The 16,603-nt window shown below is 49.7% G+C and overlaps 1 protein-coding gene across 2 annotated transcripts in view; it reads right to left on the bottom strand.

Annotated features, from left to right (window-relative positions):
- Positions 1–2,612: 2,612 nt before the first annotated feature.
- The window catches only part of mat2b (methionine adenosyltransferase 2 non-catalytic beta subunit methionine), a 33,090-nt gene continuing 19,099 nt past the window's right edge, over positions 2,613–16,603 (bottom strand). The window contains exons 2-7 of one of the 2 annotated variants that reach the window (XM_072461152.1): positions 13,514–13,717; positions 6,389–6,503; positions 6,165–6,317; positions 3,971–4,164; positions 3,463–3,576; positions 2,613–3,319 (exon numbers count right to left, since the gene is read on the bottom strand). In XM_072461152.1, coding sequence (XP_072317253.1) covers positions 3,146–3,319; positions 3,463–3,576; positions 3,971–4,164; positions 6,165–6,317; positions 6,389–6,503; positions 13,514–13,717 — 954 coding nt within the window. In that variant the 3' untranslated portion in view covers positions 2,613–3,145. The remainder of the gene's footprint in view (positions 3,320–3,462; positions 3,577–3,970; positions 4,165–6,164; positions 6,318–6,388; positions 6,504–13,513; positions 13,718–16,603) is intronic. The other variant, XM_072461153.1, reaches the window with a different exon arrangement.

Here is a 16,603-nt window from a genome sequence, read left to right as displayed (position 1 = left end):
ACAGAGTCAACACAGAGTCAACACGGAGTCAACGCGGAGTCAACACGGAGTCAACAGAGTCAACACGGAGTCAACACAGAGTCAACGCAGAGTCAACACAGAGTCAACGCGGAGTCAACACAGTCAACACGGAGTCAACACAGAGTCAACGCGGAGTCAACACAGTCAACACGGAGTCAACAGAGTCAACAGAGTCAACACAGAGTCAACGCAGAGTCAACGCGGAATCAACGCGGAGTCAACAGAGTCAACACTCAGTCAACGCGGAGTCAACGTGGGGTCAACACGGAGTCAACACTGAGTCAACGCGGAGTCAACGTGGGGTCAACGTGGGGTCAACACGGAGTCAATGCGAAGTCAACAGAGTCAACACAGAGTCAACACGGAGTCAACAGTCAACACTGAGTCAACGCGGAGTCAACACGGAGTCAACAGAGTCAACACGGAGTCAACGCGGAGTCAACACGGAGTCAACACGGAGTCAACACAGAGTCAACACAGAGTCAACACAGAGTCAACACGGAGTCAACAGAGTCAACAGAGTCAACACGGAGTCAACGCAGAGTCAACAAAGAGTCAACGCGGAGTCAACAGAGAGTCAACGTGGGGTCAACACAGAATCAACGCAGAGTCAACGCGGAATCAACGCGGAGTCAACAGAGTCAACACGGAGTCAACAGAGTCAACAAAGAGTCAACGCGGAGTCAACACAGTCAACACGGAGTCAACACAGAGTCAACACTGAGTCAACGCGGAGTCAACGTGGGGTCAACACGGAGTCAACGCGGAGTCAACAGAGTCAAAACTGAGTCAACACGGAGTCAACGCTGAGTCAACACAGAGTCAACACAGTCAACGCGGAGTCAACGCGGAGTCAACACAGAGTCAACACAGAGTCAACACGGAGTCAACAGAGTCAACAGAGTCAACACGGAGTCAACGCTGAGTCAACACAGAGTCAACACAGTCAACGCGGAGTCAACGCGGAGTCAACACGGAGTCAACACAGAGTCAACACAGAGTCAACACGGAGTCAACAGAGTCAACAGAGTCAACACAGAATCAACGCAGAGTCAACGCGGAATCAACGCGGAGTCAACAGAGTCAACACGGAGCCAACGCAGAGTCAACAGAGTCAAAACTGAGTCAACACGGAGTCAACACAGAGTCAACACAGAGTCAACACGGAGTCAACAGAGTCAACAGAGTCAACACGGAGTCAACGCAGAGTCAACAAAGAGTCAACGCGGAGTCAACAGAGAGTCAACGTGGGGTCAACACAGAATCAAGGCAGAGTCAACGCGGAATCAACGCGGAGTCAACACGGAGTCAACACAGAGTCAACACAGAGTCAACGCGGAGTCAACACAGTCAACACGGAGTCAACACAGAGTCAACGTAGAGTCAACGCGGAATCAACGCGGAGTCAACAGAGTCAACACTGAGTCAACGCGGAGTCAACGTGGGGTCAACACGGAGTCAACGCGGAGTCAACAGAGTCAAAACTGAGTCAACACGGAGTCAACGCTGAGTCAACAAAGAGTCAACGTGGAGTCAACACGGAGTCAACACGGAGTCAACGCAGAGTCAACACGGAGTCAACACAGTCAACACAGAGTCAACACAGTCAACACGGAGTCAACACAGTCAACACAGAGTCAACACAGAGTCAACACAGAGTCAACACAGTCAACACGGAGTCAACACAGTCAACACAGAGTCAACGCGGAATCAACGCGGCGTCAACAGAGTCAACACGGAGTCAACAGAGTCAACACTGAGTCAACGCGGAGTCAACGTGGAGTCAACACGGAGTCAACACTGAGTCAACACGGAGTCAACGCAGAGTCAACACGGAGTCAACGCAGAGTCAACAGAGTCAACACGGAGTCAACAGAGTCAACACTGAGTCAACGCGGAGTCAACGTGGAGTCAACACGGAGTCAACACTGAGTCAACACGGAGTCAACGCAGAGTCAACACGGAGTCAACACGGAGTCAACGCAGAGTCAACACGGAGTCAACACAGTCAACACAGAGTCAACACAGTCAACACGGAGTCAACACAGTCAACACAGAGTCAACACAGAGTCAACACAGAGTCAACACAGTCAACACGGAGTCAACACAGTCAACACAGAGTCAACGCGGAATCAACGCGGCGTCAACAGAGTCAACACGGAGTCAACAGAGTCAACACTGAGTCAACGCGGAGTCAACGTGGAGTCAACACGGAGTCAACACTGAGTCAACACGGAGTCAACGCAGAGTCAACACGGAGTCAACACAGAGTCAACACGGAGTCAACGCAGAGTCAACACGGAGTCAACGCAGAGTCAACACGGAGTCAACGCAGAGTCAACACGGAGTCAACGCAGAGTCAACACAGTCAACACAGAGTCAACACAGTCAACACAGAGTCAACACAGTCAACACAGAGTCAACACAGAGTCAACACAGTCAACACGGAGTCAACACAGTCAACACAGAGTCAACACAGTCAACACGGAGTCAACACAGTCAACACGGAGTCAACACAGTCAACACAGAGTCAACAGAGTCAACACAGAGTCAACAGAGTCAACACGGGGTCGTAGAGTGAATAACACGTTCTTTATTAAATTATTTGATCAGTTTTTTAATTATTTCAAAGTGTTAAGTGTGTTTTTGTGCATTTATTCGTGTTATTATTGAGTGAAGTTTTCCTCAAGGGCCCTCAGGAGCCTCAGGAGCCTCAAGGGCCTCAAGGGCCCTCAAGAGCCCTCAGGAGCCTCAGAAGCCTCAAGGGCCCTCAGGAGCCCTCAGGAGCCTCAGGAGCCTCAAGGGCCCTCAGGAGCCCTCAGGAGCCTCAGGAATCTCAAGGGCCCTCAGGAGCCTCAGGGGCCTCAAGGGCCCTCAGGAGCCCTCAGGAGCCTCAAGGGCCCTCAGGAGCCCTCAGGAGCCTCAGGAGCCTTCAGGAGCCCTCAGGGGCCCTCAGGAGCCTCAAGAGCCCTCAGGAGCCTCAAGAGCCGTCAGGAGCCTCAGGGGCCCTCAGGAGCCTCAAGAGCCCTCAGGAGCCCTAAGGAGCCTTCAGGAGCCCTCAGAGACCCTTAGGAGCCTCAAGAGCCCTCAGGAGCCTCAAGAGCCTCAGGGGCCCTTAGGAGCCTCAGTGAAACACAGTTTGCCTCCAGCGCCGGTCAGGAGTGAAGGGCCAGAGACAATCTAAGATGGCGGCTCTGAAGGGCCGAGGCTGGACGCTGAGTCCGAGCAGCTGGAGGCGGGAACAGTCCAGACGAGCGTTCTGAGGCCGAGAGGCGGAGCCAGGGGCGGGGTCAGTGGCCTGCGCAGAAGAAACAGGAAGTTACAGGAAGTTACACAGGAAGTTACACAGGAAGTTACACAGGAAGTCACACAGGAAGTCACACAGGAAGTTACACAGGAAGTTACACCGGGTCAATACGAGAGAGAAAAGAGAGTCGTTACCGCGACGATGTGGTCAGACGGAAGCTTGAAGGCCTCGGCCACGGCTCTGGTCATTTCATATTTAGTCATCTGTTCTGTCCCCGAGAAGTGGAGGACGCCACGAAGAGACGGGTCCTGAAGAGAGACACATCTGAGACACATCCTGGTCCAGTCCTGGGTCCCGGTCCAGTCCCGGTCCAGTCCGGGTCCAGTCCCGGTCCAGTCCGAGTCCAGTCCCGGTCCAGTCCGAGTCCGGTCCCGGTCCAGTCCTGGTCCAGTCCGGGTCCAGTCCCGGTCCAGTCCGAGTCCAGTCCGGGTCCAGTCCCGGTCCAGTCCGGGTCCAGTCCGGGTCCAGTCCAGGTCCAGTCCGGGTCCAGTCCGGGTCCAGTCCCGGTCCAGTCCGGGTCCAGTCCGGGTCCAGTCCGGGTCCAGTCCCGGTCCAGTCCTGGTCCGGTCCAGGTCCAGTCCTGGTCCGGGTCCAGTCCCGGTCCAGTCCCGGTCCAGTCCCGGTCCAGTCCGGGTCCAGTACCTGTCGACGCCTGGAGCAGATCTGGCTGCAGACTCGGGCCACGTCTCGGACTTCAGTGGGAAAACGCTGCTGGACGTGGTCCACGGAGCAGGTCTGGGTCGAGTCCAAGATCGAAGTCCAGAGAGCGGTCACTGCACTCTCGGACACTCGCTCCACCTCACCAAAGAGGACGGGCACACGAAGGATCACCGAGTCTGAGGGGAACGGGTTAGACCCGGTTTAGACCCGGTTTAGTCCTGGTTTAGACCCGGTTTAGTCCTGGTTTAGACCCGGTTTAGTCCCGGTTTAGACCCGGTTTAGACCCGGTTTAGACCCGGTTTAGACCCGGTATAGACCCGGTATAGACCCGGTTTAGACCCGGTTTAGACCCGGTATAGACCCGGTATAGACCCGGTTTAGACCCGGTTTAGACCCGGTTTAGACCCGGTTTAGACCTGGTTTAGACCTGGTTTAGACCTGGTTTAGTCCTGGTTTAGACCTGGTTTAGACCTGGTTTAGTCCTGGTTTAGACCTGGTTTAGACCTGGTTTAGTTCTGGTTTAGACCTGGTTTAGACCTGGTTTAGACCTGGTTTAGACATGGTTTAGACATGGTTTAGTCCTGGTTTAGACCTGGTTTAGACCTGGTTTAGACCTGGTTTAGTTCTGGTTTAGACCTGGTTTAGACCTGGTTTAGTCCTGGTTTAGTCCTGGTTTAGACCTGGTTTAGACCTGGTTTAGACCTGGTTTAGACCTGGTTTAGTTCTGGTTTAGACCTGGTTTAGTCCTGGTTTAGTCCTGGTTTAGACATGGTTTAGACCTGGTTTAGTCCTGGTTTAGTCCTGGTTTAGACCTGGTTTAGTCCTGGTTTAGTCCTGGTTTAGTCCTGGTTTAGACCTGGTTTAGACCTGGTTTAGTCCTGGTTTAGACCTGGTTTAGACCTGGTTTAGACCTGGTTTAGTTCTGGTTTAGACCTGGTTTAGACATGGTTTAGACATGGTTTAGTCCTGGTTTAGACCTGGTTTAGACCTGGTTTAGACCTGGTTTAGACCTGGTTTAGACCTGGTTTAGACCTGGTTTAGACATGGTTTAGACATGGTTTAGACCTGGTTTAGACATGGTTTAGTCCTGGTTTAGGCCTGGTTTAGTCCTGGTTTAGTCCTGGTTTAGTCCTGGTTTAGTCCTGGTTTAGACCTGGTTTAGACCTGGTTTAGTCCTGGTTTAGACCTGGTTTAGACCTGGTTTAGACCTGGTTTAGACATGGTTTAGACATGGTTTAGACCTGGTTTAGACATGGTTTAGTCCTGGTTTAGTCCTGGTTTAGACCTGGTTTAGACCTGGTTTAGTCCTGGTTTAGACCTGGTTTAGACCTGGTTTAGACCTGGTTTAGTTCTGGTTTAGACCTGGTTTAGACCTGGTTTAGACCTGGTTTAGACATGGTTTAGTTCTGGTTTAGACCTGGTTTAGACCTGCTTTAGTCCTGGTTTAGTCCTGGTTTAGACCTGGTTTAGACCTGGTTTAGACCTGGTTTAGTCCTGGTTTAGGCCTGGTTTAGACATGGTTTAGTTCTGGTTTAGTCCTGGTTTAGACCTGGTTTAGTCCTGGTTTAGACCTGGTTTAGACCTGGTTTAGACCTGGTTTAGACATGGTTTAGACATGGTTTAGTCCTGGTTTAGACCTGGTTTAGACCTGGTTTAGACCTGGTTTAGTTCTGGTTTAGACATGGTTTAGACCTGGTTTAGTCCTGGTTTAGTCCTGGTTTAGTCCTGGTTTAGACCTGGTTTAGACCTGGTTTAGACCTGGTTTAGACCTGGTTTAGTTCTGGTTTAGACCTGGTTTAGACCTGGTTTAGACCTGGTTTAGTTCTGGTTTAGACATGGTTTAGACATGGTTTAGACCTGGTTTAGTCCTGGTTTAGTCCTGGTTTAGACCTGGTTTAGACCTGGTTTAGACCCGGTTTAGACCCGGTTTAGTCCCGGTTTAGACCCGGTTTAGACCCGGTTTAGACCCGGTATAGACCCGGTATAGACCCGGTATAGACCCGGTTTAGACCTGGTTTAGTTCTGGTTTAGACCTGGTTTAGACCTGGTTTAGACCTGCTTTAGTCCTGGTTTAGACCTGGTTTAGACCTGGTTTAGACCTGGTTTAGTTCTGGTTTAGACCTGGTTTAGACCTGGTTTAGACCTGGTTTAGTCCTGGGTCAGTCCGGGGCAGTACCGGGGCAGTGTCGAGTGGCCTCCCGCTCGCCCTCCATCTTGCTCCGCCCATACAGGTTCAGAGGGTTGGGGGCGTCGTCCTCGCCGTAGGGCGGGTTGCGTCCGTCAAACACATAATCTGTGCTGATGTAAAGCAAGAACGAGCCGCACGAGGCTGAAAACCACAAACCATGCAAAGGTCAGAGGTCACTCAAGAGGTCATAAGGCAGAGGTCAGAGGTCCTACCGGCCTCCTTGGCGAGCACAGCGGTGGCGTGTACGTTGAGGTTGAGGGCGGAGTCAGACGATCGCTCAACGACGTCAGGCCGGCGTTCGGCGGCGCAGTGAACGATGACCTCAGGCTGAAACATGCAACATGAGAGGGTCAAATTCGGTTCCAGCGCCAATGGGAGAGTTAGCATTAGCTTCAGAGGTAGCTCAAGAGTTAGCATTAGCCTCAGAGGTAGCTCAGAGTTAGCATAAGCCACAGAGGAAGCGCAGAGTTAGCATTAGCCTCAGAGGAAGCGCAGAGTTAGCGTAAGCATCAGAGGTAGCGCAGAATTAGCATTAGCCTCAGAGGAAGCGCAGAGTTAGCGTAAGCCTCAGAGGTAGCACAGAGTTAGCGTAAGCCTCAGAGGTAGCACAGAGTTAGCATTAGCCTCAGAGGTAGCGCAAAGTTAGCATTGGCCTCAGAGTTAGCATTGGCCTCAGAGGTAACTCAGAGTTAGCATTGGCCTCAGAGGAAGCGTAGAGTTAGCATTAGCCTCAGAGGAAGCGCAGAGTTAGCATTAGCCTCAGAGGAAGCGCAGCGTTAGCATTAGCCTCAGAGGAAGCGCAGAGTTAACGTTAGCCTCAGAGGAAGCGCAGAGTTAGCGTAAGCCTCAGAGGTAGCGCAGAGTTAGCATTAGCCTCAGAGTTAGCGCAAAATTAGCATTGGCCTCAGAGTTAGCATTGCCCTCAGAGTTAGCTCAGAGTTAGCATTGGCCTCAGAGTTAGCATTGGCCTCAGAGTTAGTGTTGGCCTCAGTTAGCATTGACCTCAGAGTTAGCTCAGAGTTAGCATTGACCTCAGAGTTAGCATTGACCTCAGAGTTAGCTCAGAGTTAGCATTGACCTCAGAGATAGCTTGGAGTTAGCATTGACCTCAGAGTTAGCTCAGAGTTAGCATTGGCCTCAGAGTTAGCTCAGAGTTAGCATTGACCTCAGAGTAAGCTCAGAGTTAGCATTGACCTCAGAGTTAGCTCAGAGTTAGCCATTGCCTCAGAGTTAGCATTGACCTCAGAGTTAGCATTGACCTCAGAGTTAGCTCAGAGTTAGCATTGGCCTCAGAGTTAGCATTGACCTCAGAGTTAGCATTGACTTCAGAGTTAGCTCAGAGTTAGCATTGGCCTCAGAGTTAGCATTGACCTCAGAGTTAGCATTGACTTCAGAGTTAGCTCAGAGTTAGCATTGGCCTCAGAGTTAGCATTGACCTCAGAGTTAGCTCAGAGTTAGCATTGACCTCAGAGATAGCATTGGCCTCAGAGTTAGCATTGGCCTCAGAGTTAGCATTGGCCTCAGAGTTAGCATTGGCCTCAGAGTTAGCATTGGCCTCAGAGTTAGCTCAGAGTTAGCATTGACCTCAGAGTTAGCATTGGCCTCAGAGTTAGCATTGGCCTCAGAGTTAGCTCAGAGTTAGCATTGACCTCAGAGTTAGAATTGGCCTCAGAGTTAGCATTGACCTCAGAGTTAGCATTGACCTCAGAGTTAGCATTGACCTCAGAGTTAGCATTGGCCTCAGAGTTAGCATTGGCCTCAGAGTTAGCATTGGCCTCAGAGTTAGCTCAGAGTTAGCATTGGCCTCAGAGTTAGCATTGACCTCAGAGTTAGCTCAGAGTTAGCATTGGCCTCAGAGTTAGCATTGGCCTCAGAGTTAGCATTGACCTCAGAGTTAGCTCAGAATTAGCATTGACCTCAGAATTAGCATTGGCCTCAGAGTTAGCATTGGCCTCAGAGTTAGCATTGACCTCAGAGTTAGCTCAGAATTAGCATTGGCCTCAGAGTTAGCATTGGCCTCAGAGTTAGCATTGACCTCAGAGTTAGCTCAGAATTAGCATTGACCTCAGAATTAGCATTGGCCTCAGAGTTAGCATTGGCCTCAGAGTTAGCTCAGAGTTAGCATTGACCTCAGAGTTAGCATTGACCTCAGAGTTAGAATTGGCCTCAGAGTTAGCATTGGCCTCAGAGTTAGCATTGACCTCAGAGTTAGCTCAGAGTTAGCATTGACCTCAGAGTTAGCATTGGCCTCAGAGTTAGCATTGGCCTCAGAGTTAGCTCAGAGTTAGCATTGGCCTCAGAGTTAGCATTGACCTCAGAGTTAGCTCAGAATTAGCATTGACCTCAGAGTTAGCATTGGCCTCAGAGTTAGCTCAGAGTTAGCATTGACCTCAGAGTTAGCATTGACCTCAGAGTTAGCATTGGCCTCAGAGTTAGCATTGGCCTCAGAGTTAGCATTGGCCTCAGAGTTAGAATTGACCTCAGAGTTAGCTCAGAGTTAGCATTGGCCTCAGAGTTAGCATTGGCCTCAGAGTTAGAATTGACCTCAGAGTTAGCTCAGAGTTAGCATTGGCCTCAGAGTTAGCATTGACCTCAGAGTTAGCTCAGAGTTAGCATTGGCCTCAGAGTTAGCTCAGAGTTAGCATTGACCTCAGAGTTAGCATTGACCTCAGAGTTAGAATTGGCCTCAGAGTTAGCATTGACCTCAGAGTTAGCTCAGAGTTAGCATTGACCTCAGAGTTAGCTCAGAGTTAGCATTGGCCTCAGAGTTAGCTCAGAGTTAGCATTGGCCTCAGAGTTAGCATTGACCTCAGAATTAGCTCAGAATTAGCATTGACCTCAGAGTTAGCATTGGCCTCAGAGTTAGCTCAGAGTTAGCATTGACCTCAGAGTTAGCATTGACCTCAGAGTTAGAATTGGCCTCAGAGTTAGCATTGACCTCAGAGTTAGCTCAGAGTTAGCATTGACCTCAGAGTTAGCTCAGAGTTAGCATTGACCTCAGAGTTAGCTCAGAGTTAGCATTGGCCTCAGAGTTAGCTCAGAGTTAGCATTGACCTCAGAGTTAGAATTGGCCTCAGAGTTAGCATTGACCTCAGAGTTAGCTCAGAGTTAGCATTGGCCTCAGAGTTAGCTCAGAGTTAGCATTGACCTCAGAGTTAGCTCAGAGTTAGCATTGGCCTCAGAGTTAGCATTGACCTCAGAGTTAGCATTGGCCTCAGAGTTAGCTCAGAGTTAGCATTGACCTCAGAGTTAGCTCAGAGTTAGCATTGGCCTCAGAGTTAGCTCAGAGTTAGCATTGGCCTCAGAGTTAGCTCAGAGTTAGCATTGGCCTCAGAGTTAGAATTGACCTCAGAGTTAGCTCAGAGTTAGCATTGGCCTCAGAGTTAGCATTGACCTCAGAGTTAGCTCAGAGTTAGCATTGGTCTCAGAGTTAGCTCAGAGTTAGCATTGACCTCAGAGTTAGCATTGACCTCAGAGTTAGAATTGGCCTCAGAGTTAGCATTGACCTCAGAGTTAGCTCAGAGTTAGCATTGGCCTCAGAGTTAGCTCAGAGTTAGCATTGGCCTCAGAGTTAGCATTGACCTCAGAGTTAGCTCAGAATTAGCATTGACCTCAGAGTTAGCATTGGCCTCAGAGTTAGCTCAGAGTTAGCATTGACCTCAGAGTTAGCATTGACCTCAGAGTTAGAATTGGCCTCAGAGTTAGCATTGACCTCAGAGTTAGCTCAGAGTTAGCATTGACCTCAGAGTTAGCTCAGAGTTAGCATTGACCTCAGAGTTAGCTCAGAGTTAGCATTGGCCTCAGAGTTAGCTCAGAGTTAGCATTGACCTCAGAGTTAGAATTGGCCTCAGAGTTAGCATTGACCTCAGAGTTAGCTCAGAGTTAGCATTGGCCTCAGAGTTAGCTCAGAGTTAGCATTGACCTCAGAGTTAGCTCAGAGTTAGCATTGGCCTCAGAGTTAGCATTGACCTCAGAGTTAGCTCAGAGTTAGCATTGGCCTCAGAGTTAGCTCAGAGTTAGCATTGACCTCAGAGTTAGCTCAGAGTTAGCATTGGCCTCAGAGTTAGCTCAGAGTTAGCATTGACCTCAGAGTTAGCTCAGAGTTAGCATTGACCTCAGAGTTAGCATTGGCCTCAGAGTTAGCTCAGAGTTAGCATTGACCTCAGAGTTAGCATTGGCCTCAGAGTTAGCTCAGAGTTAGCATTGACCTCAGAGTTAGCATTGACCTCAGAGTTAGCTCAGAGTTAGCATTGACCTCAGAGTTAGCATTGACCTCAGAGTTAGCTCAGAGTTAGCATTGACCTCAGAGTTAGCTCAGAGTTAGCATTGGCCTCAGAGTTAGCTCAGAGTTAGCATTGACCTCAGAGTTAGCTCAGAGAACTCTGAAGGTTGTGCACAATGCAGTACTTGAGGTAGAAGTACCTCGTGTAAAAGTGTGTGTTCTATTTTGTTTTTGCTAATAGTATGACCTAGTCTTGTGCTAGCTATTTTTACTTTATTTTATTTTTATTTTATTATCATTATTAGGCCCGAGCGCCACAAGCTGCGAGAGTCCTATACGTCCTATTCGTCCTATTCGTCCTATACGTCCCGTAAGGCCGTGTGAAGCACGGCTGTGAAAGCGCTCGTCCACTTCCAACACTGACTAACACTCCTTCACTCACGCTCGCCCCGTGCAGACTAATTAATAGTAGGAAAATGGAACATTACTGTTGTAAACGCTGCAAAAGTGGCACTAAAAGAGCACTTTACATATAAAGCACTCATTTGTGCAAAGGAGCTCATGAACACGTTCCATCTCTTTATGTTCAGTTCATATAAACATGTGATGCAAAAATGTAACATTATTACTGTTTAGAGGGCCAAAAACACAAAGTGGGCGTCAGTGACCAGGGAGCCACACCATGAGGGAGGAAAATGTATAGTTTATGATATTTGAAAAATGGGAAACGTTGTTTTCGCATCGGAATATTATTCTTCTTCTCGGGACACGCCCCTCGGGACACGCCCCTCGGGACACGCCCCTCAGGACACGCCCCTCTACATTCTGGCTATCTCTCTTTTCTAGAATGAAATAATTGGCTCTTCAGCCGCAAATGCTCCAAAAATGCATCGAGAGGTTGGAAATGACAAAAATAAAATCTGATGTAGAATCATGACATTTGGCGCAGAGGCAGATGGAGACAAGAGAAGTAACAAATATTATTACGGCAACGTCGTCCGTCCAACCAAATGTCGGCCATATTGGTTCAAAAATGGCTAAGCATGACTCGGGAGTTTTTACAAACGTGGTACTTTCACAAACTCCTCCCCCTCAGGGCGTCGGCCCTAAAAAGCTGAAATTGGGTGAAAATGGTGCTGAGGCGTGGGACGTCCAAAGTTCTTTCATGACTTTGACCCTGTCACGGTCTCTGAGCGGCTCAAACTGGAGCTGCAAGTTCAGAAATGTCCATTTTACATTTCTGCCGTTTGCCTCAAATTAGAACCAGTTGTTAAACTCTTTGCCCTAAAACTACTTGAAGTGAAATACATGAATGTGGCGCCACAGCGCCCCCTGCAGGTTTTATATGGAGGTTTAATGTTTAGTTTTGAGACATTTTACGAAATTTGACACACAATTCAATTATGGCATCTCCATCAAAATCGTCGCTCAGACTCATGTCATAATTGTGATGTCGTTGCCGTAGCGATGACATAAACCTTCCATGTTATTCCAATGGGGAAATCACCAGAACATGTTTACACTTTAGACTTTCACAAACTCCTCCCCCTCAGGGCGTTAGACATATGAACCTGATGAAATGTGGTGAGACTCATCTTCAGGACCGTCAAAGTTAAACACATTTTTATTCTAAGAGTCACGGTGTCTGTGGGACAAAGAATTCAAAATAAAATGTCTTTTTCATGTAAAACAAAGTGAATCACAGATTCAGCAGTCGATGTAATACAAGGACAATTGGGGCGCGTTAGCCACGCCCCCTCCTCGTGCGGCGTGGCGAGGGCCGATCATTGCCGCTTGCGGCTATATTTATTATCTTATTTTCATCTTTATCTTTTTATTTATCTATTTTATGTTATTCCTCCTCCTCAGTCCCTGTTGAGACAGAGGAGTTCTTCTTATATTAAAGGCGGTATGGACGATTTTTCGGCGATTTAAGAACTCAGGTGGAAGTGCTCATGCCACTCCCCCGTGCTCATGCCACTCCCCCGTGCACATGCCACTCCCCCGTGCACATGCCACTCCCCCGTGCACATGCCACTCCCCCGTGCACATGCCACTCCCCCGTGTGGACTGATACAACACACACGTGCGTTTGTTTATTAGCGCGACGGAGCGCATCGCATCGCTTGTCTCCCGTAGATTTCTGTCCACTTCTGCGTCAGCTCCAACTGTCTTTCTCCGTCTTCATTTTGTCCCGTACACTGAGGGAACTATATTATGATAGATCCATGCGCTTAGGCACGCGGAAACGTGGGGACGAGCCTGACGCAGCTGCAGGTGAGCGATAGGTGCGTTTTTTGACTGACACGTGGCAGGACAAATGATTTATCCACGACACGAGGAAATATGGTAAAAAAAATGCTGAAAAAAATTGTCCATTCCACCTTTAAGAGTGTTTCTGAAACTTCCTCCTGTTTCTACTGCAACAACCACATGTCCCTGTGGGGACAACATGTCACATGTCCCTGTGGGGACAACATGTCACATGTCCCTGTGGGGACAACATGTCACATGTCCCTGTGGGGACAACATGTCACATGTCCCTGTGGGGACAACAACCACATGTCCCTGTGGGGACAACATGTCACATGTCCCTGTGGGGACAACATGTCACATGTCCCTGTGGGGACAACAACCACATGTCCCTGTGGGGACAACATGTCACATGTCCCTGTGGGGACAACATGTCACATGTCCCTGTGGGGACAACATGTCACATGTCCCTGTGGGGACAACATGTCACATGTCCCTGTGGGGACAACAACCACATGTCCCTGTGGGGACAACATGTCACATGTCCCTGTGGGGACAACATGTCACATGTCCCTATGTGGACATTAAAGGATTATCTTATCTTTTCTTATAAGGTGATTAGTACTTGCAGTACTTGCAGTAGAAGTACCTTGTGTGTGTGTATAAGGTGATTAGTACTTGCAGTACTTGCAGTACTTGCAGTACTTGCAGTAGAAGTACCTTGTGTGTGTGTATAAGGTGATTAGTACTTGCAGTACTTGCAGTACTTGCAGTACTTGCAGTAGAAGTACCTTGTGTGTGTGTATAAGGTGATTAGTACTTGCAGTACTTGCAGTACTTGCAGTACTTGCAGTAGAAGTACCTTGTGTGTGTGTATAAGGTGATGCACTTGCTCTTCACTCGTCAGGTCGCAGCGGTGCATTCTGGGAGAGGCTCGGCTGAAGCCCGTTGCTATGACGCTCCAGCCATCATCACGGAGCTGTCGACACAGGCTCCGCCCCAGCAGTCCCGTCGCCCCGGTGACGAGGACCCGCCCCCCAGCACCTGGTCCCGCCCCCTCAGACTCCTGGAAAACCAAATAAGGTCAAGATTTAAATATCAACAGTTTAAATGTTCCACCTGCTGATGTCATCAGGGGGTGATGAGAGAGTAGCTGCATGAGAGAGAGTAGCTGCATGAGAGAGAGTCGCTGCATGAGAGAGAGTAGCTGCATGAGAGAGAGTAGCTGCGTGAGACAGTAGCTGCATGAGAGAGTAGCTGCGTGAGAGAGAGTAGCTGCGTGAGAGAGTAGCTGCATGAGAGTGAGTAGCTGCATGAGAGAGAGTAGCTGCATGAGAGACAGTAGCTGCATGAGAGAGAGTAGCTGCATGAGAGAGAGTAGCTGCATGAGAGAGAGTAGCTGCATGAGAGAGAGTAGCTGCATGAGAGAGAGTAGCTGCGTGAGACAGTAGCTGCATGAGAAAGTAGCTGCGTGAGAGAGAGTAGCTGCGTGAGAGAGTAGCTGCATGAGAGTGAGTAGCTGCATGAGAGAGAGTAGCTGCGTGAGAGAGAGTAGCTGCGTGAGAGAATAGCTGCATGAGAGAGAGAGAAGCCGCGTGAGAGAGTAGCTGCATGAGAGAGAGTAGCTGCATGAGAGAGTAGCTGCATGAGAGAGAGTAGCTGCATGAGAGAGAGTAGCTGCATGAGAGAGAGTAGCTGCATGAGAGAGAGTAGCTGCATGAGAGAGAGTAGCTGCATGAGAGAGAGTAGCTGCGTGAGACAGTAGCTGCATGAGAGAGTAGCTGCGTGAGAGAGAGTAGCTGCATGAGAGAGAGTAGCTGCATGAGAGAGAGTAGCTGCATGAGAGAGAGTAGCTGCGTGAGACAGTAGCTGCATGAGAGAGTAGCTGCGTGAGAGAGAGTAGCTGCGTGAGAGAGTAGCTGCATGAGAGTGAGTAGCTGCATGAGAGAGAGTAGCTGCATGAGAGACAGTAGCTGCATGAGAGAGAGTAGCTGCATGAGAGAGAGTAGCTGCATGAGAGAGAGTAGCTGCATGAGAGAGAGTAGCTGCATGAGAGAGAGTAGCTGCGTGAGACAGTAGCTGCATGAGAAAGTAGCTGCGTGAGAGAGAGTAGCTGCGTGAGAGAGTAGCTGCATGAGAGTGAGTAGCTGCATGAGAGAGAGTAGCTGCGTGAGAGAGAGTAGCTGCGTGAGAGAATAGCTGCATGAGAGAGAGAGAAGCCGCGTGAGAGAGTAGCTGCATGAGAGAGAGTAGCTGCATGAGAGAGTAGCTGCATGAGAGAGAGTAGCTGCATGAGAGAGAGTAGCTGCATGAGAGAGAGTAGCTGCATGAGAGAGAGTAGCTGCATGAGAGAGAGTAGCTGCATGAGAGAGAGTAGCTGCGTGAGACAGTAGCTGCATGAGAGAGTAGCTGCGTGAGAGAGAGTAGCTGCATGAGAGAGAGTAGCTGCATGAGAGAGAGTAGCTGCGTGAGACAGTAGCTGCATGAGAGAGTAGCTGCGTGAGAGAGAGTAGCTGCGTGAGAGAGTAGCTGCATGAGAGTGAGTAGCTGCATGAGAGAGAGTAGCTGCATGAGAGACAGTAGCTGCATGAGAGAGAGTAGCTGCATGAGAGAGAGTAGCTGCATGAGAGAGAGTAGCTGCATGAGAGAGAGTAGCTGCATGAGAGAGAGTAGCTGCGTGAGACAGTAGCTGCATGAGAAAGTAGCTGCGTGAGAGAGAGTAGCTGCGTGAGAGAGTAGCTGCATGAGAGTGAGTAGCTGCATGAGAGAGAGTAGCTGCGTGAGAGAGAGTAGCTGCGTGAGAGAATAGATGCATGAGAGAGAGAGAAGCCGCGTGAGAGAGTAGCTGCATGAGAGAGAGTAGCTGCATGAGAGAGAGTAGCTGCATGAGAGAGAGTAGCTGCATGAGAGAGAGTAGCTGCATGAGAGAGAGTAGCTGCATGAGAGAGAGTAGCTGCATGAGACAGTAGCTGCATGAGAAAGTAGCTGCGTGAGAGAGAGTAGCTGCATGAGAGAGAGTAGCTGCATGAGAGAGAGTAGCTGCGTGAGAGAGAGTAGCTGCGTGAGAGAATAGATGCATGAGAGAGAGAGAAGCCGCGTGAGAGAGTAGCTGCATGAGAGAGAGTAGCTGCATGAGAGAGAGTAGCTGCATGAGAGAGAGTAGCTGCATGAGAGAGAGTAGCTGCATGAGAGAGAGTAGCTGCATGAGAGAGAGTAGCTGCATGAGAGAGAGTAGCTGCGTGAGACAGTAGCTGCATGAGAGAGTAGCTGCGTGAGAGAGAGTAGCTGCGTGAGAGAGTAGCTGCATGAGAGTGAGTAGCTGCATGAGAGAGAGTAGCTGCATGAGAGACAGTAGCTGCATGAGAGAGAGTAGCTGCATGAGAGAGAGTAGCTGCATGAGAGAGAGTAGCTGCATGAGAGAGAGTAGCTGCATGAGAGAGAGTAGCTGCGTGAGACAGTAGCTGCATGAGAAAGTAGCTGCGTGAGAGAGAGTAGCTGCGTGAGAGAGTAGCTGCATGAGAGTGAGTAGCTGCATGAGAGAGAGTAGCTGCGTGAGAGAGAGTAGCTGCGTGAGAGAATAGCTGCATGAGAGAGAGAGAAGCCGCGTGAGAGAGTAGCTGCATGAGAGAGAGTAGCTGCATGAGAGAGTAGCTGCATGAGAGAGAGTAGCTGCATGAGAGAGAGTAGCTGCATGAGAGAGAGTAGCTGCATGAGAGAGAGTAGCTGCATGAGAGAGAGTAGCTGCATGAGAGAGAGTAGCTGCGTGAGACAGTAGCTGCATGAGAGAGTAGCTGCGTGAGAGAGAGTAGCTGCATGAGAGAGAGTAGCTGCATGAGAGAGAGTAGCTGCGTGAGACAGTAGCTGCATGAGAGAGTAGCTGCGTGAGAGAGAGTAGCTGCGTGAGAGAGTAGCTGCATGAGAGTGAGTAGCTGCATGAGAGAGAGTAGCTGCA

This window comes from Eucyclogobius newberryi, unplaced genomic scaffold, assembly GCF_026437365.1.
Source record: "Eucyclogobius newberryi isolate DKJ021-1_F unplaced genomic scaffold, fEucNew1.0.hap1 SCAF_3, whole genome shotgun sequence".
In the NCBI taxonomy this organism is placed as follows: domain Eukaryota; kingdom Metazoa; phylum Chordata; class Actinopteri; order Gobiiformes; family Gobiidae; genus Eucyclogobius; species Eucyclogobius newberryi.
This window is presented reverse-complemented; position numbering and strand designations above follow the sequence as displayed.